The 27,530-nt window shown below is 30.4% G+C and overlaps 2 protein-coding genes, 1 long non-coding RNA gene and 1 pseudogene across 5 annotated transcripts; 1 reads left to right on the top strand and 3 right to left on the bottom strand.

The window, feature by feature from the left end:
- Nucleotides 1-10,625: 10,625 nt before the first annotated feature.
- Nucleotides 10,626-12,157, bottom strand: LOC146886064 (AT-rich interactive domain-containing protein 1-like; annotated as a pseudogene).
- An 8,442-nt stretch (nt 12,158-20,599) lies between these two features.
- LOC114185335 (Pentatricopeptide repeat (PPR) superfamily protein) lies at nt 20,600-24,690 on the top strand. Of its 3 annotated transcripts, none has more exons than XM_085673248.1 (2): nt 20,600-22,027; nt 22,123-22,262. In XM_085673248.1, the coding sequence occupies exons 1-2, from the start codon at nt 20,696-20,698 to the stop codon at nt 22,126-22,128; spliced, it is 1,338 nt and encodes a 445-aa protein (XP_085529374.1). In that variant the 5' UTR covers nt 20,600-20,695; the 3' UTR covers nt 22,129-22,262. The 3 variants fall into 3 exon arrangements, with proteins under 3 accessions (XP_085529374.1, XP_085529373.1, XP_085529372.1); XM_085673247.1 differs by adding an exon at nt 23,842-24,690 and having other exon boundaries at nt 20,681-23,726; XM_085673246.1 differs by adding an exon at nt 23,842-24,690 and having other exon boundaries at nt 20,681-23,749.
- Nucleotides 23,273-24,527, bottom strand: LOC114185336 (8-amino-7-oxononanoate synthase). Its single transcript, XM_028073004.2, has 2 exons — nt 24,210-24,527; nt 23,273-24,004 (listed from the first exon to the last, which is right to left on the bottom strand). Exons 1-2 carry the CDS (start codon nt 24,525-24,527, stop codon nt 23,561-23,563), a joined length of 762 nt encoding a protein of 253 aa, XP_027928805.1. The 3' UTR covers nt 23,273-23,560.
- Nucleotides 24,691-25,212: 522 nt separating the features above from the next.
- On the bottom strand, nt 25,213-26,903 carry LOC114184338 (uncharacterized). The gene is made up of 3 exons (XR_014995054.1): nt 26,806-26,903; nt 26,616-26,689; nt 25,213-25,450 (listed from the first exon to the last, which is right to left on the bottom strand). It is a non-coding gene; the product is annotated as an uncharacterized LOC114184338 (long non-coding RNA).
- Between the last annotated feature and the right edge of the window lie 627 nt (nt 26,904-27,530).

Below are 27,530 nucleotides of genomic sequence, written 5' to 3'. Positions count from 1 at the left end.
TCGAATCAAGAGTCTTGTTCCATTCATTGATTGGTGATCCAACGTTTCACATGTTCTAGTACTTCTACCAGCCCTGCTGAAAACATAATGTTGAATCCCCCATTTCTATATTCTTAGTTCATCGAGACATCTCATTAAATTCTTTCCTACATTCATAGTTTCATTTAGATATTTCATCAAACATAGTTGTTTTTACTTTTATTCACTGTGTTTCATTGTTTTCATTGTTGTCACATGTTTCTGTTGTCAAATGTTTCTGTTTACCGTTTAGTTCTTTCTTTGTTTTCCTTACTCGAGTTTTATCATATTAATCCATTTTCACATTTTAAAACACTCTACTCTTTGCTTTTCTATCTCATTCCCTGTTATAATCTGTGTTCACTGTTTTTAGTTCATTTTTACTACACTTATCTTTAATTTTCAGTTCATTTTGAATCTTGACCGGACTTAGATAAATGCGTACTTGATATTATTATTATTTTTTTTTTGCATTCGCACCCTAACCTACACTAGAGAAAAATTTAGGATTTTACCCCATTTAGTACTTAAATCTTTTGGTTTTGTTCAGTGAATTCTTTTACCTTATCTGAGGAAGACTTAGGGTAAATTAGTTTATTGGAAAATTAGCCTTTTAATCATATGCAAAACTCATAACAGATGATGAAATTTTTAATAACTTCTTTACAGTGCAATTAGTGAATGCACACCAAAGATTGGCTTCAAACTCCAAAGTTGAGGTTGGGGATGTGAATAGAAGTTTAAGTTAGAGTGTATGGGTTGGGTTTGGAGCTATTGGAAAAAGTTAATATTTTACAAGATATTTTATTATAAATTTTTAATATTCTTTAAAACACCAATCTTTAGTAGTGTATAAACTATTTTTGCTTCAAATATAATCCTTGTAGGAGGAATGACTATGAGGAATGAAGAGAAGTAGGTGGAGGAAGAGAAAACTTTGCAAAAAGGGGTTAAATATGATCCAAAATTGAAATTCGTACATGTATGAAATTTTAATATATTTTGATTACCAAATTTTAAAATTAAATGAATATATTTCTTTTAATCTAATTACGTTAATTTTATTTTGACGTGTCGAACGTGTGTTTTATGTTAATATTGGAGTTATTTACACCGTTTGACACATTCTCAATTCAAAATCTGCTAGAAAATATGTTTAACACCTCGAAAAAAATTAACGCGTAATTGGGTTAAAAGGACTATATTCATTTATTTTTAAATTTCAAGGATTAAGATATCGAAGTTTTGCATATGGACAAATTCTAATTTTTGGTCAAAGTTCATAACTCTAAATATACTTAACCATCGCAAAACAATTGAAGAAGAATGAGAAAAATGTACAAGAACAATTAAAATTAAGTTTTTTTTCTTTGAAAAAAATAAGTTAAATATTAAAGTAGATATATTATTCTCCCAAAATTATGTAAATAAATAAATAATAAAAAGAAATTAACAAATCCACTATAAAATCAATTTTAAATCGTAAAAATTAATTCTATATAATGCTTTTTTTTTATTATTATACAACTTCAATACAATGTATAATAAATAATATATTTAATTATCTGCTCTAATATAGTAAGAACAATTACATAAAATATTTAAAAAATAATAATTTATAAAAAATTTTAGAAAATAATTTATGAAACGACATAACGAAATATAAATATATACACAAACACAACCACCGTTACTTTTTCTAATAATTATTATTAAAATTAATTTAGACATTACTCCCTATTCCAAAATGACCATCTAAAAAAGTTTCAGCCTGATTGATTTACTTTAGTTTCATTCAAATATCAATTTTGTTCTTCATGTATTCTCAAATTAGTTTTTCAAGACAATGCATTTGTGGAAATAGTGAAATTATTTCCGTATAACATTATACTACAAAATGTGGGACAAACACTTGATGAATTAAATTTATTCAATTTGAAGTTGTTGTACTACATGCAAAATATTTCATTAATAACCCATTTTAATGATAAAAAATTCTTAATGACTAATTTAGATAGCGATTTATAAAATAAACGATTATTGGTTACTAAAATTGTCAGTATTATCTATTATGAATAAAAAATAATAATTAGTTTCTAAATTGGTCATTAATTAATTATAAACTAATTTAAGAACCAATTCGTTTGGTAGAAAAATTCTTAGTAGCTAATATTTATTGTTTGTTATGAATTAATGATTGTCCATTGATTTGATACATTTACTTATATGATTAATACTCATATGATTCATTACTCTTTATGGTCAATATTTGTATTAACTAAGTTGATTTGTTTCCTTAATGGACTACATATTGTATCTATAAATAAGACTTTTTCTATCAATAATAATATACTGATGAGTTGCTCCCTATTATCTCATTCTCTATTATTTATTATTTTCTCTATTATTTGCTTTATTTCATAACACGTTATCAGCACGATGCTCCAACCAATTGAGGACTAATGAAAGTTTTTTCTCTTTAACGACAATGCTCTGTGTGTCTCAATCCAAGCTCTTTCTAATCTTTTCTCAATTTATAAGTTTACCTTATATTCTTCCTCTTGTGATAAGAATTATTTGACTTTATCAATTTTCATCTCCGTCTTATTATTTTTATTTTTATTATGACAATGATTATTATTATTATTATTAATATTTTTTTATATGCCAGTTCTAAACACGCGAAACGTTGCAAGATTTGGATGTGTGACCCTTGATATTACAAGGAAGAATTCCTTATATTGGATGAATTTTAAATGTTGAAATACATTTAGATGTAATGGATATTGGGATACCATTAAATAAAGAAATAAAGCATCTAAGCAACAAAATTGCTCATGCGAAAAAAATATTGTGAAAAGAGATTTCACAAATATTATGAATTTATTTCATGCCTATGTATGGCTAGTTGGACAAAGCAATAAAGATTTTGATGAAAAATCATGAGATCCGCCTAATCTGCTCCATTCCCATAAGTGAATGTAACAATAAATATTATAAATTTATTTCATGCCTTTGTATGGCTGAACAAAGCAATGAGCTTTTGATAAAAAATCATGAAACCTGTCCAAATTAGGTTATGCTCCATTCCCAAAAGTGAATGCAACAACATTTGATTTATATTTTCATGATCGTGATCATGATATTAATTATGGACATGGTTATAAAGAAAATTTCAAAGCCACATTTTGTCACTAGAAGTGGCACAATAATGTGAAAAAGGGAAAAGGAAAATGTGAAAATATTGACAAAAGGATTAAAGTATATATTATCATTATGGTGGTAAAGGCCATTTGAGTTGTACTCATTGTACACCAAAGCATCTTACAAATGATGAGAAAAACATAGAAACACACTTTGCTTATGAAGTGATTCTGATTATAGCCATATGTATGCTACTCATCTTGATATTATTATTTTCTTTGCTAAAGCAAATGGAAGCATTGATCACCTCATTGATTATGAGAGTGTTAAAAAAAATCTCATATTGATATTTACGTTTATATGAAAAATGAATGTTTGCACTAGTACCAAAAGATATGTGTCTTATTGATATTGCAACGACTTATACAATTTTCAAGAGTAATAAAATTTTCTTTTGTTTGATAATGTGAGACATCGATGTTAGTATTATTTATAGTACTATAAATATATTTGAAGACTCTAGAAAAGCTATTATACTTCTACCAAGAAGTTGAATAGAAACTTATTAAGTTTCAATGATATTTGTCTAAATGGATATTAAATTGAGACAAACAATGAAAAAAATATGAAATATCTTTATATCTCTATGATTGAGTTGAAAAAGAAAGTGTATTGGAGAAATTATCAACATTCTCTTATAGTTTGTACTACAAGTTTATTAGTACAATTGAAATGCATGTCATGGTAAACCAGAAGTTTACAAATCAAAATGATTGCATTGTTTGACATAATCAGTTATTATGATGCGAAAAAAAAAGGTTGAAAAACTCATGTGGACATGTTTGAAGCGTGATAGACCTATTGGTTCCAAAGATAAAAACTCTTGAATGAGAAAGGGAGCTAATATGCAAAATGACCTAATCGAAAAAGTTGAAATCCCAAAAGATTCATTTGACATAATTAATGGTTCGGCTTCAGAAGAACCTCAAGTACCTGAAATTGTTGAAAATGATGAGAGCTCAATAAATTATGTCATGAATCACATAATATGGAACAAAAATGAAGTTAACATTGACGAAACTTTTACTTATAACATAGCGATGAATGTTATGAATGACAATGAGGATCAATAAGCAATGATCATTGAAGATTGTCGACAAAGAAAAGATTGACTAAAATAATATGCAAAGAAGCATAATTATATTTGCTTGCTAAACGAAAGGTTTTTGGACGTATAGTTCGCACACCTGAAGTTTTGAAACCCGTTGGGTACATATGGATTTTTGCGCAAAAATCAAATTAAGAATGATGAAATTGTTAGATACAAAGCACAATTGGTTGCTCAAGGTTCTTTACAAAACCTTGTATTGATTTGTGAAAAAACATATTCACTAGTATTGGATGCAACAACATTGCAATATTCGATTATCCTAGTTGCACAACAAAGTTTGCATTTACATCTAATGGATGATGTTACAACCTATTCGTACGGTTCTTTTGAGAATCATATTTATATGAAAATCCCTGAAGGATTTTATTTACCCAACAAGACAACTTCTAAAGAGAGTTATTCAATAAAATTGAACATGCTCTTTTATTGATTAAAGCAATCAGGACGTGTGTGACATAACCGTCTTATTGAGTACTTATTAAAAGAAGGATATAAAAATGATCCTATTTGTTCTTGTATTTATATGAAAAGATCCAAAAATGAATTTGCCATAATTATTGTTTATGTAGATGACATAAACATCGTTGGAACTCCTAAGGAGCTTAGAAAGACAATTGATTACTCAAAGAAATAATTTGAGATGAATGATCTTTGAAGAGCAAAGTCTTATTTGAAATTAGAAATTGAGTATTTAAATAAAGGTGTTTTTATATGGCGAGAGGCTTATATAATTAAGGTGCTTAAAATGTTCTAAATGGACAAGTCATGTCCATTATGCACTCTAATAGTTGTGAGGTCGTTAGATGTTGACAAAAGACTCTTCTTACACCTCAACAAAATGATGAAGATCTTCTTAGTCCAAAAGCATCATATCTTAGTGTCATAGAAACATTGATGTATCTTACTAATTATACTCGATCTAATATTGCATTTGCTATAAGTTTTTTAAGCAAGATATTGTTCTTCAACTACAAGAAGAAAATGGTTTGGAGTAAAACATATACTTCGTTACTTTAAGGGTACTACGAATATGAGTTTATTCCATCCAAATGATTCAGATTTAGACCAATGGGTTATGTATATGCATGTTATTTTACATATTCTCACAATGTAACAATGGTTGATCACAAACAAGATGTTTGTTCACATGTGGTAGCACAATGGTTTCATGAAGGTATATGAAACAAATCATAGTAGCAACATCCTCTAATCATACAAAATTACGAGGAAAGTTGTGAATATGTTTGATTAAGGTCTATAATTCAACATGTGCAAGAAACTTATGACTATCTCGACAAAGATGGAATCAACAACCATATATGAAGATAATAGTGTATTGTTCAATTGAAAGGATGATATAGATATCCAAAAATTCATTCATGTGAAAATATGGCAAGTCTATTTATAAAGATTTTGCCAATAAGAACTTTTGAGAAAATGATTCACAAGTTCGGACTCGTCACCTTAATGATGTAAGTTTACATGAGGGGGAGAAATATAATGTGTGATGAACAATATTGTATTAAAGAATATAGAATGTTGTACTCTTTTTCCTTCACTAGGGCTTTTTTTTATCCCAAAGGGTTTTTCTTAGTAAGGTTTTAACGAGGCATATTCTTTTATCAATGGACACTCAAGGGGGAGTGTTATGAATTAATGATTGTCCATTGATTTGATACGTTTACTCATATGATTGATACTCATATGATTCATTACTCTTTATGTAAATATTTGTATTAAATAAGTTGATTTGTTTCCTTGGATTACATGTTGTATATATAAATAGGACTCTTCCTATCAATAATAATATACTTATGAGTTGCTCCCTATTATCTCATTCTCTATTATATATTATTTTCTCTGTTATTCGCTTTATTTCATAACATTGTTCAATTTTCTTTGGTAGCTAAATTTTAGAAATCAATTTAGAGATCAATTATAACTATTTGTTCATAATATTGACTATTTTAATAACTAATAATTTTTTATTTTGTAAATTAGTATATAAATTGGTCACTATAGTGACTAAGAACTTTTAATCACTAAATTGGTTGTTAATGAAGCATTTTCTTGAAATGTTGGTTTCATTTATCTCGATTATTAATGAAACATTTTCTTGAAATGTTGGTGTCATTTATCTCTAAAACATTATAATTTTTTTCATTTAAATAATACCATTTTCCAGAAAATTAGTCTTACAAAAATAATCAGATGCAAATATCATCATTTATATTTTTTATTCTATTATATTATATGATTTACAAATATCATAGGTATGTCCGAAACTATATCACTTATAATTTAAAAATAAAAATTAATAAATGTAATTTCTAATTCGTAACAATCTCTAATTAACGACTTATACCATGTAGTAGAAAACTGTGTACTTAATTCTTACTACATTGGCTTAATATTTGTTAAAATAAATTGAATGAAATCGGTGAACGGACAAAAACATTATTAATATGTTTTAACTTCAATTTTTTGTTATATTTCTATTCTTATAAATACAATAATATATTACAAAATAAAACAATATTTGCATTAAAGAGTGTCCATATTAAATTATACATAAATAATGATCTTTTAACCTACTTTAAATTCACTATTATAATCACTCTTCAATCGTTTATTTTGATTTTATTTATTGATTTTATTTGTTGTAGTAGTGTGGTATGATGATCTAAAAATAATTAGAATGATAAATTAAAAATGGATTAAAAAAAATAGTCAAAATATCATTATCCTTTTCGATTATATATTTAAACCCTTCTCATACACTTTCCTCACAAAATCTCTCACAAACTCCACCTCACACACTTCTCATAAAATTCAAATGTGTATAACGATAACGTGAAACTCAAGAAGGATATTTTCCTCTAGCCATTCAACTAGATTGAGTGTTTTCACTTTTTAGAGGAAAAAGTATATTTGAGCTGATTTTTACAACAATAATAACACCTTTAATAGGATTTCATATTTCACAAGCATCTTTACTAATGGTGATATATAGTATAGTCCTCTTCTTGTAACTGTCCATCATTTTCACCATAGAACCTAATGTATCCTATTACAATTAGGTCAAACATTGTGTATTATATATGTGACTTTGATTAGGGGATACATGAAAAATTTAACTTTTACATTTTTTTTTGTTGGCAAAAGAATTCTTCGCTGTTTACAAGAAACTTGTAACTTATGATTTGATTGAATTTACAATTATGTTAGTGATCTAGAATGATAGAAAAAGAGCAACTTTTCTAACCATGTTTTCTTTCATCACTTTCATAAGACAATTCCTTTTTTCTTTTTCTCTTGAAATAATTTATTTTGAAACTCTACTAAAATAAACAAAGATATTCTCAACAAATTACATTTTTCACAACTTCCTGATTCCACACCATATCATTGCAATGTATTAACGTGATTCTTATGATATTTTTGGTCATTTGAGAATTTCTCCCACATCACTACCTCATCTTGAAGGAGAAAAATATCGTCAAAAAATCCCATAAATACATTGATAGAATCAAATATCGTGGAGCTTATTTTTCAATTGAAGTGGAAACTATGAAATCGAGCAAAGAGTGACAAAATAGGCGAACAAAGTAGTTTAAATGATTGTTCACATGAAAACAACAATTACCAAAAGTCAACACAAAATAAATATAGAACTAACTCATACTTTTGCCATTCAATATCAGATTCGATAGAGAACTAACTCATGAACTGGTTTCATTGTACAATACTAATTATTAGATTCGAGATTTAATATCAGATAAAAAGTCATGACTAATAGTTATTGAACAACTTTATTTTAATGTAGCAATTCAAACACTATAATTTAATTTAACTTGATTCATTGCACTTATATTATGAAAAATAATGATGCAAAACACAATAATCCGCTCAAAAATTATCCACCAAAAATCTAGTTTATAACCTTATAACTCTAATACCAATATTTAGATTGAATGTTTATTACTAAGCCACAACTTTATTTGCAAAATTGAACTTAGATCCTATCTGTTTTAATAATTAAAAAATAATATAGATTATTAACTCCTAATAAGCTATGATACACAAATACGATACGTGTATCAGATACGACACGTATCAAATACGTCAATACATTTATTTTCAAAATAATAGGATACGATACGTGATAGATACATGATATATGAACAATGAAAAATGTACAATAATTCTTACAAACATAATAAATATATGATTGTTAATGTGTGAATCCAAAATTTCTAATTAGAGACCAATTATTTTGGTAGTCAAAACCTTGTAGTTAATGTCAGTGACCAATTTAAAAATCAATTCATCATTGAAACTATTTTAATAATCAACTTAGAGACCAATTATAATTTTTTGAAACTATTTTAGTTGTCAATTTAGTCACTATATAGTGACTAATTATTTCTTGTCACTAAAATTGGTCATTATTCAAAGATTTTATTATAGTGTACTACTACTTTATAAATTATATACTTCACTAATAAATATCGTTAAAGTATCCTAAAATATCAAACATGATACGTGTCAGATTCAAATACATGACCCAGGTTAAAGTATTGGTGCATCATAGCCAAGGATGGCAATGGGTCTGGTCGGGTACGGATAGTGCCTACCCGCAACTCGACTCACAAAAAAAAAAATCCGATCGTTACCCGTCCGATTACCCGCCGGGTACCCACTTAAAAAATATCCGCGAATTGTTTAAAACTCGCGGGTACCCGTGGATACCCGTATACCCACAAATATTTTATAAATTTTTTAATATGAAATTATGAAAATAAAATAAATTATAATTAAATTAAATTAAATTTTAATTTTAATTAAATTTAACCTAATAAAATATAATTTTAATTAAATTTAACTTAATAAAATATAAATTTAATTTTAATTTTAATGTTTTACGGGTAACAAGTACCCGCGAGTACAAATAGTATGATACCCGTACCCGACCCATTTATAAGTGGGTATTAAAATACTTGCTACCCGCTACCCGCGGATAATAAATACCTACAGGTACTAACTACCCATCGCATATTTTATCCACAAATATCCGCGGGTTCGAATATTTTTGGCATCCCTAATCATAGCTAATAAGTAAATTAAAGAGAAATATAGAAAAAAAATTAAAAACCATCTAAAATTTTAATAATATATTAAATACAAAGAAAGGAACATCATACTCAAAGTTGACTAGTAGTATAGTGTTAGCTCATTCGAGAGAATCACTTTGGAGATACAATACCTATAAGACATAAGTCTAACCACATAAAGAATTGACACCACTCTCAAACCAAAACCATAAGACAATAGGTTTATGAATCTTCATCCTTATATAATGCGCAACTTTCTCATTTTTACTCAATGTGAAACTTAGACTTTTACTTAGATTTCGAACATATGTAATATGAAATCTTACCCTTACTAATAAAGTGCCTTAAAGAAAGTTTACTTACAAAAAACTATATATTCGTTATCTAGAGGTTGCTTTGTCAAATTTAAAGCCTTCGTCTATTATAAAGTGATAAAAACCTCCTGCCTGTAAATAAGACATGGTGCACCAAAATTATAATAATTAGAGATTTCCAAGTCATCGTAAATCATAATTATGTATATAATTTAAATATTACAACCAAAGCAATATAAACATTAAAATAAATTCAAAGAATATTCATATAAGCAAACAATACAAACAATTCATTTGTGGATATAAGAAATTGTTTATATTCCTCTGACGTGATGATGTAAATAAAACATATATAACATTACTAAAAAAACTCATATTTCTTGTCAATTTTGTTTTGAAGTTTATTTTGAAAAAAATACTTATAAATTTTGTTATAAAAATGCCATTTTTTTTACAAAATATTTTATACAAGACATTTTTCACAACAATTTTTGTAGGAAATACTTATGAATTTTATAATTTTGTAGGAAATAATTATCCACGAAGAAATTACCTGCCAATTAAGATTCTTAGAAAAAAATAACAGTATTTTCTTCCAATTTTTTTTAACAAATTTGCAAGAAAAATCCCATGTAATATAAGAATTTTTAGTAGTGTAATAATACCTTTTTCAAAATTTATAAAAATTAAAAAAGAATGAAGGACTAAAATAAAAATGATTTCTTTTTATCAATAATGTTAGTTATTAGTATTCATTAGTGGGGGAATTGAACCTACAGCGTCTCACATCTTCCTTTCCAAGAACATATCAAATATAAAATTTATTATCTATAATATTGTAAATTGAATTATAATCATACCTGTTCATACATCCTTTTCATTGAAGTTATCATTTTGATCACCATCTCTATCAACTTCTGCATGGATCAAGTCTCCTTGCTTAAACGTCTCGGGATGTATACATTATGATAGTAATTTATCAAGCATTTTAAAGATTTTGATGGAAAGTGCTTCATGGCAAGCTTCCAAAAAATTTTGGCCTTTGAAGATGTATTTAAATTCAGTACATATTCAAATTTCTTATCCTCTTCTAATGTCCATGATTCAGAAACTTCTTCTCCCATTCCATTAAACTTCAAACTTGAAAATGTTGCACCAATCTCTGATTTCAAAAATTCTCTTACTTCCTTAGTGTGTAGTTTAACACATTCAACTGATCTTGAATCTTGACAATAGTATGAGTCAGGCCTTTCTTCCCCAATACCTTTTGTGTTGTTTTCACTAATATTAGGCATTGGCCAAACTTCAACACCTAACCACTTTAAATCGTCATCATTATTATGACATTTTACTTTTGTTGTGCCTTCCCACTTAGGAACTTTAGCTTGAAAACGAGGTCCAATTGGAATAACTGGCCTTAGAATCTCATTATCCTCTGATAATGACTTGTTTTGTGTTTGATTTAGCTCCATATATTCATTTTCTAAATTTGAAGAATGTGAAGTCTCATTTGAATTGTCAAAATCCCCATTGAACAATGGTTCTAGTGCTTTAGCAAAGTTCAAAGTTGATTTCTCCTTCATTGATGTATCAATACTTGTGGTATACTTAGTAGTCACCAAATATTTACGAGAATGTTTCAAAGATTGTTGTTTCACTGGGTTTGACCCTTCAATGAAGGCATCAAACACACCTAAGTGAGGATAATACTGACTATTATTAGTGCAATGTTGTTCATGGACAACACTTTTATGACAACTCATATATTGGTCAAATTTCCTCTTCTGGTAATAGGAGAACAAAGTTTCAATAAGAAGAACAAAACTTTGAAGGGATGAAAAAATTCTAACAAATTAGTGCTATTGTACATTTCCAAAAAAGAATTCAATTTAAAAATTTATTAGAAAAAAGTAATATACTAAAACACTAATTTCTAATGAATTGAAAAAACAAGTAAATTAAAGTAAGTTATTGAGAGTAGACTTCAAATAAAATTGTGTTTATAAATTTAGAAGAAAAAAAATCATAAAATTGTATTTCAAAATATGATTATAATTTGATGTCACAATTTCTTTTAATTAAAGTCATGTAAAAGTTAATTCACTCCTTAATTTCTTTTACGGTTATTAAACATTATAACTATGAAACCAAACTTAAAATATAAAAAAAAAAATTGTTTATAAATAAGTATGTTATGATAAAGAATAGGCTACTTAAAAAACATTCAATGATAGATAATACATCTAACATTTTGCATAATTATATAAAGTATTATTAAGGTTGTATAAATAAATTATCTACTACAAAATACAAAATACCATATAATACATAAAAATTACAAGAGTACGTACCACAAATTTTTCATTATGATTCAAAATCACGCCAATCTTGTCCATTATATTCTGAAATCTTTGATAGAAGACTCACTAAAGATTTCAAAGCAAATTCTTCCAACTCAAATCTTATTCTGCAATTTGAAGGAAAAAAATTTCATACATGGGTGACTAAAAGAGGAAAAAATGCAATAATGAACATACAAAATCAAATAAAAATACTATAAAAGTAGGCATATGAAAAATACTATTCACAATATATTTATATAAATATGAAAATCAGTATATTACAACTAAATACTACGTACTATGATGAGAAACGTCATGACAAGAACTATTCATATAAAAAATAATACCTTTTAATTCAGAAAATGTCATTGTATAGATATATAAATAATATATTATGTTATTATTCTAGATATGGAAAATACTATGCTAATGTTATAGATATTGAAACACTATACAAAATCAATTGGGGAAAAATATATTTTATATTTGGAAAATGCTATGTTACAAAATTAGAAAATGCCATGTTGCAAAATTTAAAAATGTTACACTATTGTCATAAGTTTGAAAAGTTATATCTAAGAAGCTCTTGGCTAAGTTGTCACACTGTCCCATTACAAATTTATCTATGATATGAACATGTAATCAATGTGTGCACAACACGGTATTTGATATGTAGCATGAGGTTGCATCTTGTTCTCTTATTGGACACAATAATGATGACATTTTCTACTCCTTGGACATGCGTATCACACCCGATTTAGGAGAAGCAAAGTGGTAAAAACACTATAAATAATATATTTGATTTATAGAAGAATCACACAAAAAGAGGAAGAGAAAAGAAGTGGGAGAAGAAAATAAAAAGGAAATTTTGAAAGAAAATTATGGAGTTGGAGTTAAAATTTGTCCAAACATCACTTTGACAAAGAAAATAGAAAATATAATTTCTTCAATGAATCAAAATTGAAGATCGAAAATTTAAAGAAAAAAAAAGGGTCCCCCTACCCCTTGATGAAGGAAAAGAAAAAAACAATGTTATAACCCAAAAAGTCAAAGGTTATTTACAAGCTTCTTCAATATTCAAGCTTCAAATACTTTTGATTATGAAATTGCAGGGATGTTTTGTTCTTCAAAATTAACATTTGATTTGGCAAGAAGTCATTATTATAGAAGTGCATTTTTTTTCTTGTGTTTCTAATACTTCTAATTTTAGTGAATGTGTATCACCAACATATAAATTGAGATATCCTCTACTTTTATTTACTTTTAAAAGAAAGAAGTCACGTAAAAAAATTTTGAAAACTATAATAAGCTCATGGAATTAGAAAGGTGTCACAATTATTATTAGTGATGGAATCAAAGAATTATTGCCATCACTAAGAATGGACCATTATTTTTAAAGTCAGTAGATGAATTTGATGAGATAAAGATCAAATATTTATTGCTAAAGAAATGAGAGACACAATTATAAAGGTTGGACCAAGAAATATGGTACCAATTATAACTAATTATGCAGTTGTATGTAAGGCAATTGGTATGTTTGTAGAATTAAAATTTCCTTCAATCTATTGTGCTCCTTGTGTAATGCATGCCACAAATCTTGCATTGAAAAATATTTGTGCAAATCAGAAAAAATTTGTTGTTGCTACCTTTATTAAAATTTTTATTGTAGGGGCACTCTTAATAAGATTTCAATAGCTTCAACTCATTGAAGTTGCTTTGTGTTGCTATGTTAAGATTTGCCTCAACTATAGTCATGCTTAAGAGGTTTAGAAGTTTGAGAAAAGGACTCCAAGAGATTGTTATTAGTGATGAATGATCTTATTACAAAGAGGATAATGTGGAAAGTGCACAATTTGCGAAATAAACTCTATTGGCTGATGGTTGGTAGATGAGAGTTGATTGTATATTTGCTTTTTCTCCCCTATTTACGATGTTCTTGGAAGAATAGACGAATACAAATATTCTTCACTTAGTATATGAAGTGTGGGATTCAATGATTGAAAATGTGAGAAAAGTCATATACCAACACAAAAGGAAGATATAGAAGTTGAACATTCATCCTTTTTTGAGATAGTAAAGTCAACATTAATTAATCGTAGGATTAATAGTAGCATATGTCATCATTGTTTAGCTCATTCTTTATACCTAAGGTATTGTATTGTTAAATTATTTTAGGATTATATTTTGTTATGTACAACTTATTTATAATATGATATTACATTAATTTATGTTTGTACATTTTCAATGTTGTAGATATTATAATCATAATAGTTAGATGAATATTCACAGAGACTTACCTCGCACCAAGACGTGGAACTTACCCATGAAAGAAAAATAAATGTTTTAAGAGATACTTTGATGACGTGGATGTAAGGAAACATATAAATATAGAGTTTGCAAACTTTTCAGATGAAAGAAAAAGTTTTGCAGATGTTGACTAGGGGATAGAGATAAAATGGATACAAAATTATGGTGATTATTCATGGACCTCATGCACCAACACTTTATAAGATGGTTGTTAAACTACTTGGACAATCATGTTCATCTTTTTATTGTGAAAGAAATTATAGTACCTAATCTTTTATAGAGTCTTTGAAAAGACATAAGATGACACCTAAAAGGATAAAAGATATAGTATTTCTCCACAACAATCTTCGTATTTTCTCAAGAAACACCTTAAAATACAAAGAATGAGAGATTAAATTGTGGGATATTGTGGATATGTGGTACATATATTAGAAATGTTGCTAGAAACATTGTTGTTACATGTCTTAGAAACATTATTATTGTAGATATAAATAATGTTTCTGATTTTAAAAACAATATTGTTGCAAGGGCATTCTTGGTGTCCTTTTAAAAGAAAGGGATTTGATTTCCTTCCACGTGGATCCAATGAAAACATGTCATGTAACATTGCTTTAATTGACAATCATAATGAAGATTAACCACTCATCTCTGCCACCACCTTGCAACTACATTGTGACTATCATCCCATCTTGAAGGAGTGTGAAGCCGCTGTTGAAGGTGAGTGGTGGCACCTAGTCTCTTCATCTTGCATGACTAAATGAAGTTAGATTGTCAACTAAAATAATTTTGCATGACATATTTTTCGTTGGATCACATAAAAGGACATAAATACTTTTTATTTTGAAAGGGCAACAAAACATCACTCTTCCTACAAATATGAGAAATGTGGTATTTACAAATATGATATATAATAGTATTATAAATCTTATAAAGATTACAAATATGAAAAACGTCGGTGTCACATATATGACAAACGTCATCTAAAAACCCTAGTGTTACATATAGGAGACATTACTACAATAGATTTAAAAAATGTTACTATCATAAATCTAATAAATTGTATAGATCTGATGAACACAACTATAACAATGAAACAATATCATCAAGTATAAGAAAACAACTGCTAATAAAACATAAAAAATGTATCTTTAACTTAATAAAAATCAATTTTATATTATAATACACAACCTAAAATTCTAGAGTAAAATCATAGCTATATATTACTTTATACTACAAAAATCAAACAAAATTAAGTGGTGTAAACATACTTGTTGTTGGTGATGTCGAATAATAAATCTCCCCTTGAGCCTTTCAAATAACTTTCAAATAAGAATCCACCAAGAAACTTGAGAGAGACTCTGAAAATTGTAACCTAATTTGAAAGGGGTTATAGATTTTGCAAGAGAAAAATGAAACCTTTTTCAGAGAATTAAAGTATAGCGGAGTAACTATGGGTGGCTCTTGCTTTTCCAAGTATAATGACTATTTATAAGGTCACTCTTTGGAATATTATCAGTTAACAAATATTACAAAATCACAATCAAATCTTGTTACCAAATAATTTATCTTATAACAAATAATTCCTTATTTAACAAACAAATCCTTAATATATGATCAAAGATATTTTCAAGAGATTGACTATATATCTTTTAATTTATTATTTCATTTTATTTTTAAAATTTATTTAATATTATAAAAGATTATCAGTAAAAGTGATGTTATATCATTATATTGTTTAGATTAATATTTTTATTATCTATAGTCTATCTTATTATATAAAGGAGATTTTTCCTTAGATATTTCTAATTTTTCTCTATCAATATAAAATTTTTAAATTAAAAATAATTGTTTTAGTAGTTTTACTTTTAAGTGATTACTTTTTAAAATTAAAGTAACTATCTATATCAAAAAAATTATCTTTAGAATAAATAAAAATTATCTACAATAAATTATAAAAAAATATTTAAATACTTTTAGGATTGTACATTCTCCCAAAATAATATGAAATATTTTTTAATTTTTATAGTTAATATCTTTTGATAAATATCTTAGAGATATAATAACATATTATCGTATTACTTTATATTATCAATATATATATATATATATAGTATTTTTTAATATAATAATTTATTATCATTTTCGATTATATTATTAAGATGTTTATAATTAATATTTTATAATATAATATCTTATTATCATATTTGATTATATTATCAAAATATTTTCAGTTTATAATATAATAATTGATTATCATTATAAGGATATCAATTTAATACATGTATCTTTTTTTTTTTCATAGATTTCAAAGGTCTATAAATACTTAATTTCATCTATGAAGTATTCATATTTAACATAATACTATTTACTTTTATCACATTATCTACTTATATCGGGTGATAATTGTTGCATGTGGACTTTACTTTCCCTCCGATTAGTAAGCTTAGACTAGCACACTCTGAACAAAGATTCAACCATTGAAAATCTTTCTTCCACTCAAAGACTACAGTATAAATTTTATATATAATAATAATCATAATAATAATAATAATAATAATAATAATAATAATAATTACTTCATAGATTTGGATGTGACGGTTTCTTCGACCACTGGATTGTATACGTAGTTTCAAATCCTTTCTTTTTTTGAAACATCTTTTTAGTCTCATCAAACTTTCAACTAGAAAAATGTTGTTTCAATCTCCAATTTAATGAGTTTTCTTGCTTCACTAATATGTAGGTGAATACGGTCAATATTGATCTCGAAAATTCACATGAGCATGAATCACACCAACCTTCTTCAATAACTTTTTCCATGTTTTCACTAAATTAGGTATTGGCCAAAGTTGGATGCCTAAGAACTTTAAATTAGCACTACTTTCTTTGTTTTTTTTTTTTTCATTTGAGAACTTTAGCTTGAAAACGAGGTCCTATCGGAACAATTGTCATCGGAACATGATTATCCTTGAAAGATAAATTATTTTGGGGTTCACTTAGTTTTACACCCTCCTCACTTGAAATGTCAAAATCTTCATTGACCTGAGACTCTAATGCTTTGGAGTGTCCTTGTTCCATTGGTTTAACCCTTCAATAAACACATCAGAGGTAACATAAAATTATTTTAGCACATTATCTAAAATATTTCAAAGCGTGTTATCTCCAAGACAGAGAACAACGGGGACTTGCTAGAGTGATAAATGATCCAAGTTCATTTTGTGAAGAGTGTTTCGTTGAATAGTTTGACATCTTTTACTCTTAATCCCTTTGATTTATAAGGCGATGAACGTCTTCCAAATTACCCAAACAATCTTCCTCTCCTCTTCATTCCTCCCCTATATATGAGCTCCTAATTTTTGTTGCCACTACACTTGGCATCTTGTAGAAAGTCACGTAAGATAATGATAGTGCAGATAGAACCGAGTTAATTAAACGAACCTACCCATAGAACATAAACATTTATGATTTCACAAAGAATTTCCTAGGATTATAGTGACAAAGAATTTCCACTACCCATTATAGTCACCACTCTCCTAGGATTAGCTCTAATAGCTCTAGTAGTCAACTTGGGAAGAATATGAATCCTTTCATATAGACCTAACTTTGAGGGCAATGTTAGCTTTGAAGGGAAAGGGTTTGTCATGAATATAAAACTAGTAGAAAAAAAAAGAAGAATGAAATAAATATAGCTCTAGGCCAATGGCAACTAAGGATGATTATGGATTAAAAATTTTCAAAATTCAGTCTAAATCAAATAAAATAGATTGAATTTATAATTCTGATCCCTTTTAACTATATAACTAGATTTGGAATTTTTTCAATATAATTTAAATTGGATTCAATTTAAATTGAATCCACCTTGCCAAATAAATTAAATTCAATGAGATCGACCTAATAGAGCTGATTATTAGGTCTATTAGACATGGATTGAATTAACTTGGTAGACATGAGCTCAGACCAACTAGGCTTACTTTAGGCTCAGATTAACTTGGTTCCACTTAAGCTCAACTTGACTCGATTCGACATTTGTCAAGACTTGACATAATCTCAATGTGAATTGACTCGACCTTTATTTGGACCAACTCGGCTTGACCTCAAATCGACCTCGGTGTAGTTCACTCAACTTAACTTGGGTATGACTATCTCACCTCAATCTTAACCAAAGCCAACTTGAATCAACTTGGGTATGGACTTAAAATCCAAAAACATGAATTTGGATTTGCGATAAATCCATTTAAATAACTTAAAATAATATTGATTTGGATTATTGTGGATTGAATTACAATTTGAAGTTTTTGCTTATCCTTAATGGCAACAAATTTATAGAAGAGAAGATAAAGAGCTAGTCTGCATCCTAAGATAACTAACTAAATTTGGGTTCCATAGCTTTTTGGTTATAAAGAAAATGGATGAATAAATATATTTGTTGTAATGATCATTTCTCTTGTTACTTAGTCATCAATTTTAGTTATATATTATACACAACGAATTTGTGGGTCTTTTTTATATAATGTTCATCTTACAAAAAGCTCTTGTTAATAGTCTTTTGATATAAGAAATCTTCAAATACGTGATTCTTCATCCATTCACATGTTTAGTCTACACCCATTGCACCAGTTTGTTAGGTTATCATGAGGATTAACATAAAAAATATTCAACATCAATGTGTCAAAAGCAAACCATATAAGAGATTTAGATATCATTTTCAACTCAAAGTCTTAAGAAAATTAATTTGTGAATCTTCTTTCTTAAATACTATTTATTTTACTCATTTTTACTCAACGTGACACTCAAAGTAAGACTTAAAATTCTAACATGATATGTACTTTGTCTCATGCTACAACCTTAATATAACATTTTAAATATATTACTAGAGAAAGTTGAACAAAAATATAAAGATGCATGATGAAATTGTAATTTGAAATGAGTTAAAAATTTTGAGAAAAATCAAAAGGTATTAGAACTAGGTAAAAAATATACAAAACTCACTTTGACTATGGATCTTTCTTTCTTGCAAACGATGGAGAATGGCGTGTAAACCTTAAGCATGAAGAAGAAAACATTTTATAGACTATTTGAAAAGAGTACTAATAATTAACAATTAAAAAAAATTTAAAACCCAATCAAATCAAATCCTACCAACTCAATATTCATTAAAATAATTATTAATTCATAATCAAATATTTCCTTTACAAAAAGATTATATATTTATAATACAAGTGAAAGGCTAAATCATTTATTTAATCTTTTATATATATATATATATATATATATATATATAGATTTTGGAGAGTTGAATGATAAACTGATAATTCAACCTTTTCATCATATTCATATTCGTACTTTGACATATAGAATGTATTCTTCAAATTTTAGCACATTCAATAATTCATAATATTGGTCTTTTCCGCTCATATAAGAATGTGAAACGTTTTTAAAAGAGAAGTAATTAATATGTACAAGTACAAATTTTTTTCTTTTTTATGCAGGCCAAAGGCAAGTTTGCACAGGTTACAAATTATGTGGGCCGAACTTTTACGAGTCAACGAGCTCAATATCTCGATCCGTCCGGTCAAACTCACATTCTCACCTTTACAATTTTTCATCACTAAAAAGTAAAATTTTTATTTAAAAAAAAAAAAAAACTAGATTCAACATTTAAACTTTCCTCCGCTTGGAGTCCACATCATTTAAAGAACCCCAAATGAACATATGAACCTAAGTTCAAAACCCACATTCATTCTTTATTCTTTATTGTATAACATTGAAATAGCTTTTATTTCTTAGAGGTATCTCATCAAACACTTTCATTACGTTAACAAGCCCATAGGCCATGATTCATCAACTTCATTACACTTATCATCGCACACCATTCTTATTGCAGCAAACAGAAACATACTTCACTCCAAAATCATTCACATATCCAAAACTCCATTACTATCTTGTGCCATAACATCACTGTACCAACAAAACTACATTGTCACTACTGGTAACAATAATTTGACAAATCAATAATATTCTAATAGTGAGCGAGAAAAAAAGGGAATATGATGAATAAATAAATGAATTTAACATTTAATTACTCTTATAAATTTATACCATTCTTTTTAATTCTTTATCAAGATTAAAAATTCTTTATAAAACAAAATTAATCTCCTAAATTCTTCTTCCTATATCTTACACTCAAGTTACACCTGATTTAAGGGTATTCCAAATTCCCTTAGCAGTGAAACGCAAATATGCAATGTAGTGAAAATTGTTTCCGCTCCACTCTCCACTATCCGTGTCATGGTGGAGCTTCCAAAATCCCTCTCTTCCCACAGTCTTCTCAAGCTGCTCAAAGCCCAGAAGTCCCTTCTCTCTGCCCTTCGCCTCTTCGACGACACCACGCGCCGCCCCGGCTTTGTCCCCTCTTCTGCCGTCTTTCACCACATCCTCCGCCGCCTGACCGCCGACCCCGCCCTCTTCCTCGCCAACGCACCACGTATTGTCTCCTCCATTCGCTGCCCCTGCCACGAGGAGGTGCCCCTCACCCTCCTCAAAGCCTACGCCAAATCCCGCATGCCAGACGAAGCCCTGCACGTGTTCCAAACCATGCCGCATGTGTTCGGGTGCACCCCCACCGTACGATCCTTCAATTCCCTTCTCAACGCCTTCGTTGAATCGAACCAATGGGCACGGGCTGAGGGCTTCTTCAAGTACTTTGAATCCGCTCGCGTGTCGCCGAATGTCGAAACCTACAACGTTCTCATGAAGGTGCTGTGTAAAAAGCGTGAGTTTGAGAAGGGTAGGGAGTTGCTGACGTGGATGTCGGGTGCCGGGTTGAGCCCTGATAAGGTCACTTACGGTACTTTGATTGGTGCAACGGCGAAGAGTGGGGATTTGGGATTTGCGCTTGAAGTGTTCGATGAAATGCGTGAGCGCGGGGTGGAACCTGATGTGGTGTGTTATAACATGATCATTGATGGGTTTTTCAAAAGTGGGGATTTTGTGAAGGCGAGTGAAATGTGGGAGAGGTTGTTGAGGGAAGAGTCGGTGTTTCCCAGTGTGGTGAGTTATAACGTGATGATTAGTGGCTTGTGTAAGTGTGGGAGGTTTGGTGAGGGTTTGGAGATATGGGAGCGAATGAAGAGTAATCACAGGAGGCATGATTTGTTTACGTATAGTACTTTGATACATGGGTTGAGTGAAGGGGGGGATTTGGATGGAGCTAGGAGGGTTTACGAGGAGATGGTTGGACGAGGTGTTAGGCCTGATGTTGTTACGTGTAATGCAATGCTTAATGGGTTGTGTAAGGCGGGGAAGGTTAAGGAATGTTTTGAGTTGTGGGATGATATGGAGAACTGGGGTTTGCGGAACGTGAGAAGTTATAACATATTTCTGAAGGGATTGTTTGAGAATGGGAAGGTGGAAGAGGCCGTGTCGATGTGGGGTGGTTTGTCGAAGGCGGATTGTGCTACGTATGGTGTGGTGATTCATGGTTTGTGTAGGAATGGGCATGTGAATTGGGCTTTGCGGGTGTTGGAAGAGGCTGAACAGAAGGGAGGTGGTGTGGATGTGGATGCTTTTACTTACTCGTCAATGATAAACGCTTTGTGCAAAGAAGGGAGGTTAGATGAGGTGAGTGGAGTCGTAGAACTTATGAATAAGCGTGGCTGTAAATTGAACCTTCATGTTTGTAATGTGCTGATTGATGGGTTTGTTAAACATTCCAGACTTGACAGTGCTGTTAAAGCTTTTGGGGAAATGAGCAGCAAAGGTTGCTCACCAAATGTTGTGTCCTATAATATTCTTATAAATGGATTACTGAGAGCTGGAAGATTTCCTGAGGCTTCTGATTATGTTAATGAAATGTTGCAAAAAGGGTGGAAACCAGATATTATCACATATAGTATGTTGATAGATGGTCTTTATGAGAATAAGATGGGGGAGGCAGCCGTTAGGTTGTGGCATCAGTTTCTTAACACAGGGCATATGCCTGATATTACTATGTACAACATTGTCATTCATAGACTTTGTTGTTCTGGCAAAGTGGAAGATGCTCTGCAGCTTTATTCAACGATGAGGCAGAGGAAGTGTATTAGCCTTGTGACTTATAATACCATTATGGAGGGTTTTTACAAAGTTGGAAACTGCAAAATGGCATCAATGATTTGGGATCACATCTCAGCAGATGGGCTACAGCCCGACATCATCTCGTATAATATTACTCTTAAGGGGCTCTGTTCTTGTGGTAGAGTAACAGATGCAATTGAGGTTCTAAATGATGCTTTGGCGCATGGTGTTCTGCCAACGGCCATTACCTGGAACATATTAGTTAGAGCATTGATATTTTTCTGATGTGCACTAATTTTTTAATATAATTTTTTCAGCATTTTTCCCACTAGTTGACAACATCCAGCTACAAAGCCTACTAGTATTATACTAAAACACAAGTATTTTACTGGTCTCTCACAGGAAATGGGATTCCAGAGATGTTTAGGTATGAGACCAAGCAACATTTTTGAGCATGCTTGTCATATTATGCTTCCTGATAGCGTTTTGAAGGAAATTTAAAGGCCCTGGGCAAATAGCTGCTGGTGATGGACTACATCTATACACATGTAGATTACGGTATTAGGTACTTGGGTGCAATGCAGCTTGTCTCTAGGATGCCTAAATTTTGGAGTTGGCTAACAGAAAAGGGTAATTTGTTTGGATTTTTGGGATATTTATCTGCCTCAGGCCTTATTTGGAATTTCAGGCAGCAATTACTATACTTTTCTAATTGATTAACCAGTTGTTAAGCTGTACAGAAATTAATAACATTTTGTAGTTATTAGTTCTCGTTAATTGTTTATACGACAGGAGATACAGAGATACAAGTTAGCTTCCAAATGTACATTTCTAAAAGCTAGGATGATGATAAAAGTATGTTTTTCTGTTTTAACAAAAGATATGAAAGAAAAGCATCGCACGGTAACCAAGTTGCCCAGATTTTGGTGATTGCAGTTATATAACCAAGATCTGCTGTTGTTGATGCAAAAGCAAAGCTGCATGATGTTATCAGGCCCAAGTTATAAGCTTCCACCTGGGTTTATTGCTCATGCAATATCCATAAATAATTCTGTCTTTCCCAGAAACTCTCGGTCAATCTCAGTAAAAAATTGAACTTCAGTCCTTTTTCTCTTCAGTATTGGCCTTTCTTGTTTTTCCAGTTTCTGAAGAAATCGACTGTTCGTAGATGAGCTGAGAAACTAAAGCCAGAACAATAGCTCCAAGAACTGCTTCTTTCCTCCAATCAGTTGACGATGAGGCAATAGAATCAACAATTAGAAAGGTAAGCAGGCCAATAAAGAAGAGGTAAATTCCTTTTCTTGTTCTGCTACCAGCTTTTTCTCTGGTTACATTTTTTATTTTTTCCGCCTCCTCTTTAGCTTTTGCTTTGTCAACAGGTGCTTTCTTTCTAAGGTTCTTAAAGAATAGCCCTTCGTTTCTTCCATCCTCCATTTGAACTTCAAACTCATCTAGTTCCTTTTCGCTCTCCTCAATCTCTTGTCTGAAGAGTTCTGCAGATTCCTCAAACTCTACCTTCTGGCTCTCTATGTTTGCTGTTATCTGCCAAACACAAATGAAGACAAGAAGAGGTCATTACTAAAACACCTTCCGCATGTAGATTTCCTTCATCCTGTGCTTGATGATTGATCGGTTAGTGTTTTTGGCTCAAGAGACAGAGTTTTGCCAAACCATGGTTTGAGCCTTTTCCCAACCCAAACAAAATACAAAATTTCAATAAATAGTTAACTCAAAAGTCGAAGCATACTCTGGCACTAGCTTCATCTAATCCTTGGAGCGCATCTTCTCCAATCTTGTCAAACTCAGCCTTAGCTTCTTCACCAAACTTGGCTAAATATGCAGATCTCTCGTCTAGATAATTTGTGAGACGGACTTTTTGAGTTTGAAGCATGGCAATTTGTGCTAGAATTTCTTGCTTACGTATATCTCCTGGTTGGGGAGCTTGAGAATCAGATTCATTGGACTTGCAGAGACACACAGTATAACCTTTTGTATTGTGGATTCTGCTGCTGTGGATGTTATACTTGATATTGGTAGGAGTGGAAGGATGAATGAATTTAATCATCTTTTCATGACAGTGGAAGCATGTATTTGCATTGCATGGGTTGGAAAACAATAAAGGGGGCTCTTCAGAACCAGAATTTTAGTTGTGTTGGCTTCCGGTATTTTGGACCTCTTGTTTTCTGAACATTATCTCTACAAGGAAGGAGACATTTTTCTTAGAACTATATTAGTACTTTATCGGACGCCTGAAATCGTGCACAATCCAAAATCAAACTTATGAGCCAAAAAATTGAATATATTTTATCTCCTTATTCATGATACATTATTTTAAATCCAAATTTGAAAATATTTTTTTTCAATTTAAATTGAACTAATATGAATGAACATATGACTTCATCGATCATCATACTATTCACATTTGTTGAAGTAAATGTTCGTTAAAGTTTTTCTCTCTAATCTTATATCCTAAATTGTATTACTTGGATTTTTGTTATAAGGCACACTATCGAATCATGTAGTCCAAAAAATAGGTAAATTAGTTAATTTCTATAAAATTTTGAAAGACGGTAAATTATTTAGTGTAAAGGAAAATAGGCCAAAAATATATTTTGAAAGTGTAAAGTGTCTTATAAAAATTATCATATATAATTTTTAAAAGATGTCATATATGTATATAAGTTTGTTTTAGGATTAAATGTTTTATTATAGTAAAATTATAAAAAAGTGATTTTGGTCTTTATTGGTAATTTTACTAAATTAAAACATCACATAATCATACCAATAAACCGAGCAACCCGAAGAGTACCATACTTAAAGAATTCCCTGTTACAGTTATCCATAAACGTTCAAAAGATGTTGCTCCTAGAGCAAGAAAGTTCATTTAAGGCTTTAGGGCATAGACATCTCTCCTAAGAGCCAAAAGAAACGGGTCCAGCTAAACAGCGCCGCTGCCCCCATCAGATCTACCACTAGGATTAGCCCCATCTGCTCCCACCAATAAGGTGATCATCGTAAAAGAGATAGCAAAACAAGAACACAGAGAATGAAAGGGTAAGCTAGTGAAAATATTTTTAACATATTATAAAGCATGTACAAGGCAAAGCAGGTTATTAACAATTAACTCGTAAACATTCAAATCATGTGAGGGTAGACAAATGCAAGTTACTACGACTCGATATCCGGATCATACTCTTGATATAGAATTCTAAAGGAAGTATGCACCTGTGTTGGTTTCTAAACTCTGCAGAGTCTAAACGCAAGGGGTTATCACCCAACCACACACAGGGTTAATCCTCTATTGTCTTGGGCCCAATATGTCCCAAGATTAGGACCTCCTGCCACTCTCACCACATTAACCATTCTGCTCTACGTGAGCGTGAACAATTATTAGAGTTCAGGATACCCTCCTTTATCTAGACATCTCCTATATCAAGGTATACACTCTCCCTTCCCAACACATTCCACATGCCTTATAAATCACCCAAATCTCATGAAGTTACTCTAACAAATATATCATGTTTCTCATTTCATGCTTTACACATGCATACCAATATTCAATCCAACAAAATCATAACTTATTTCATAATAATAATTTCATTCCAACCCATTCAAACATAAATGTCAAGCATAGCCACAAACTATGAGCAAAGAAAAGAATTTACACAAGCTTAGAGCCACATTAGCCAACACAACAGCCCTTATCAAGGATTCTCGCCCAAGTTAAAGGTCCTCGCCCAGGCGAAAGGGTTCCTTTCGCTCAGGCGACCCCTTCTCGCCTAGGCGAGAGCTCAATAGTGGCCACTGCAAGATTTCATGCGAGTTCTTGCTCATGCGAGTTCTCGCTCAGGCGACAGCGTCTCGCCTAAGCGAGACTACGTCTCGCTAAAAAATAAAGCAGGTCGCCTAGGTGGCAACTTGAGCTGAAATCCAGGGGCAAGACCTTGCTACTCTCGCTTAGGCGAGGGTCACTCGCTTGGGCGAGATTAGCAGGTTTCTCACCTATTCGCTCATGCAGTTCCCTGTTCAATCAAGCATACACTCGCAACAGCCATTTCCATACCACCAACGACAACATTTACGACCCAAAGGCACAAGAACAGTCCAGAAAAACCAAAATACTAAAAAAAACGTAAACTCTAGCTGCCCTTACCTTAAATTGAACGCTAGCAAACGATAAGGGTCCACAACCACAGAACACCGCAGCTCCAGAAACACATAAATGAGCTGAAATCAAGAGACCAGGACAGAGCAAGGGTGCAGAGTTAGACTCTAACCAGACTTACATGCCCAAACAGTGAAGGAGAGGGAAAAGACTACAAGAACTCTGAGATTTTACTTACTTGGAACAGTTTTTCGATTCTCAAGCAGGGGAACCTGGTCTTGCCCTAGCAGAACTTCTTTTCTGGAGACAAGAGTGAGTGAGGGGGGACAGTTTCTGAAAGGGGGACAAGTAAGAGTGAGTGAGTTGCAAGAGTACTGGGGTTCCCTACAAGGCTGGCCTTGGGCCAGGCCCAAACTCAAAAGCTGAAAGAAATGGGGCTTACATTTATAACATTTTTCATTTGTATTTCATCTTCTAAAATTTCAAAATTATTGATTTGTAGTCTTTGAAAATATAAATCAAGTAAATTTTAATCTTAGGTCGTTAATATATTTATTTTATTTTAATTCTCTAAAAATTTGAAATTAATGTTTTTGGTTAGTAAAGATTAATTTAAAATAGATAAATGTGTATTTTAGAGATTTAAATTTTGTTAGGGATATTATAAGTTAAAATTATACTAAAGATGCTAACTAGTGTTAGCTCAAATAGACACTTGGTTTTCTTATTAAACACTCAAGTTATTAACTAATGTCATTCAATAGAAATTCTAAATGAAGTTTTAACATTTGGAAAGATGAAAATAGATTTTTCTTTTTTACAAAGACTCAAATTAAAGTTTGATAACTTTACGAAATATAAATACGAAGAACTTAAAGATTAGAACTTACATCCGTGTAAGTATTTAAGCATGTAGTTATTTAGATAATCATATATATTATGTAATTTATGGGTATAGAAAAC

Source organism: Vigna unguiculata, chromosome 5, assembly GCF_037176805.1.
Source record: "Vigna unguiculata cultivar grain cowpea cultivar isolate G323 ecotype 2 chromosome 5, ASM3717680v1, whole genome shotgun sequence".
Classification (NCBI taxonomy): Eukaryota; Viridiplantae; Streptophyta; class Magnoliopsida; order Fabales; family Fabaceae; genus Vigna; species Vigna unguiculata.
The sequence above is the reverse complement of the archived record's forward strand: the minus strand, read 5'-3'. Positions and strand labels throughout refer to the sequence as shown.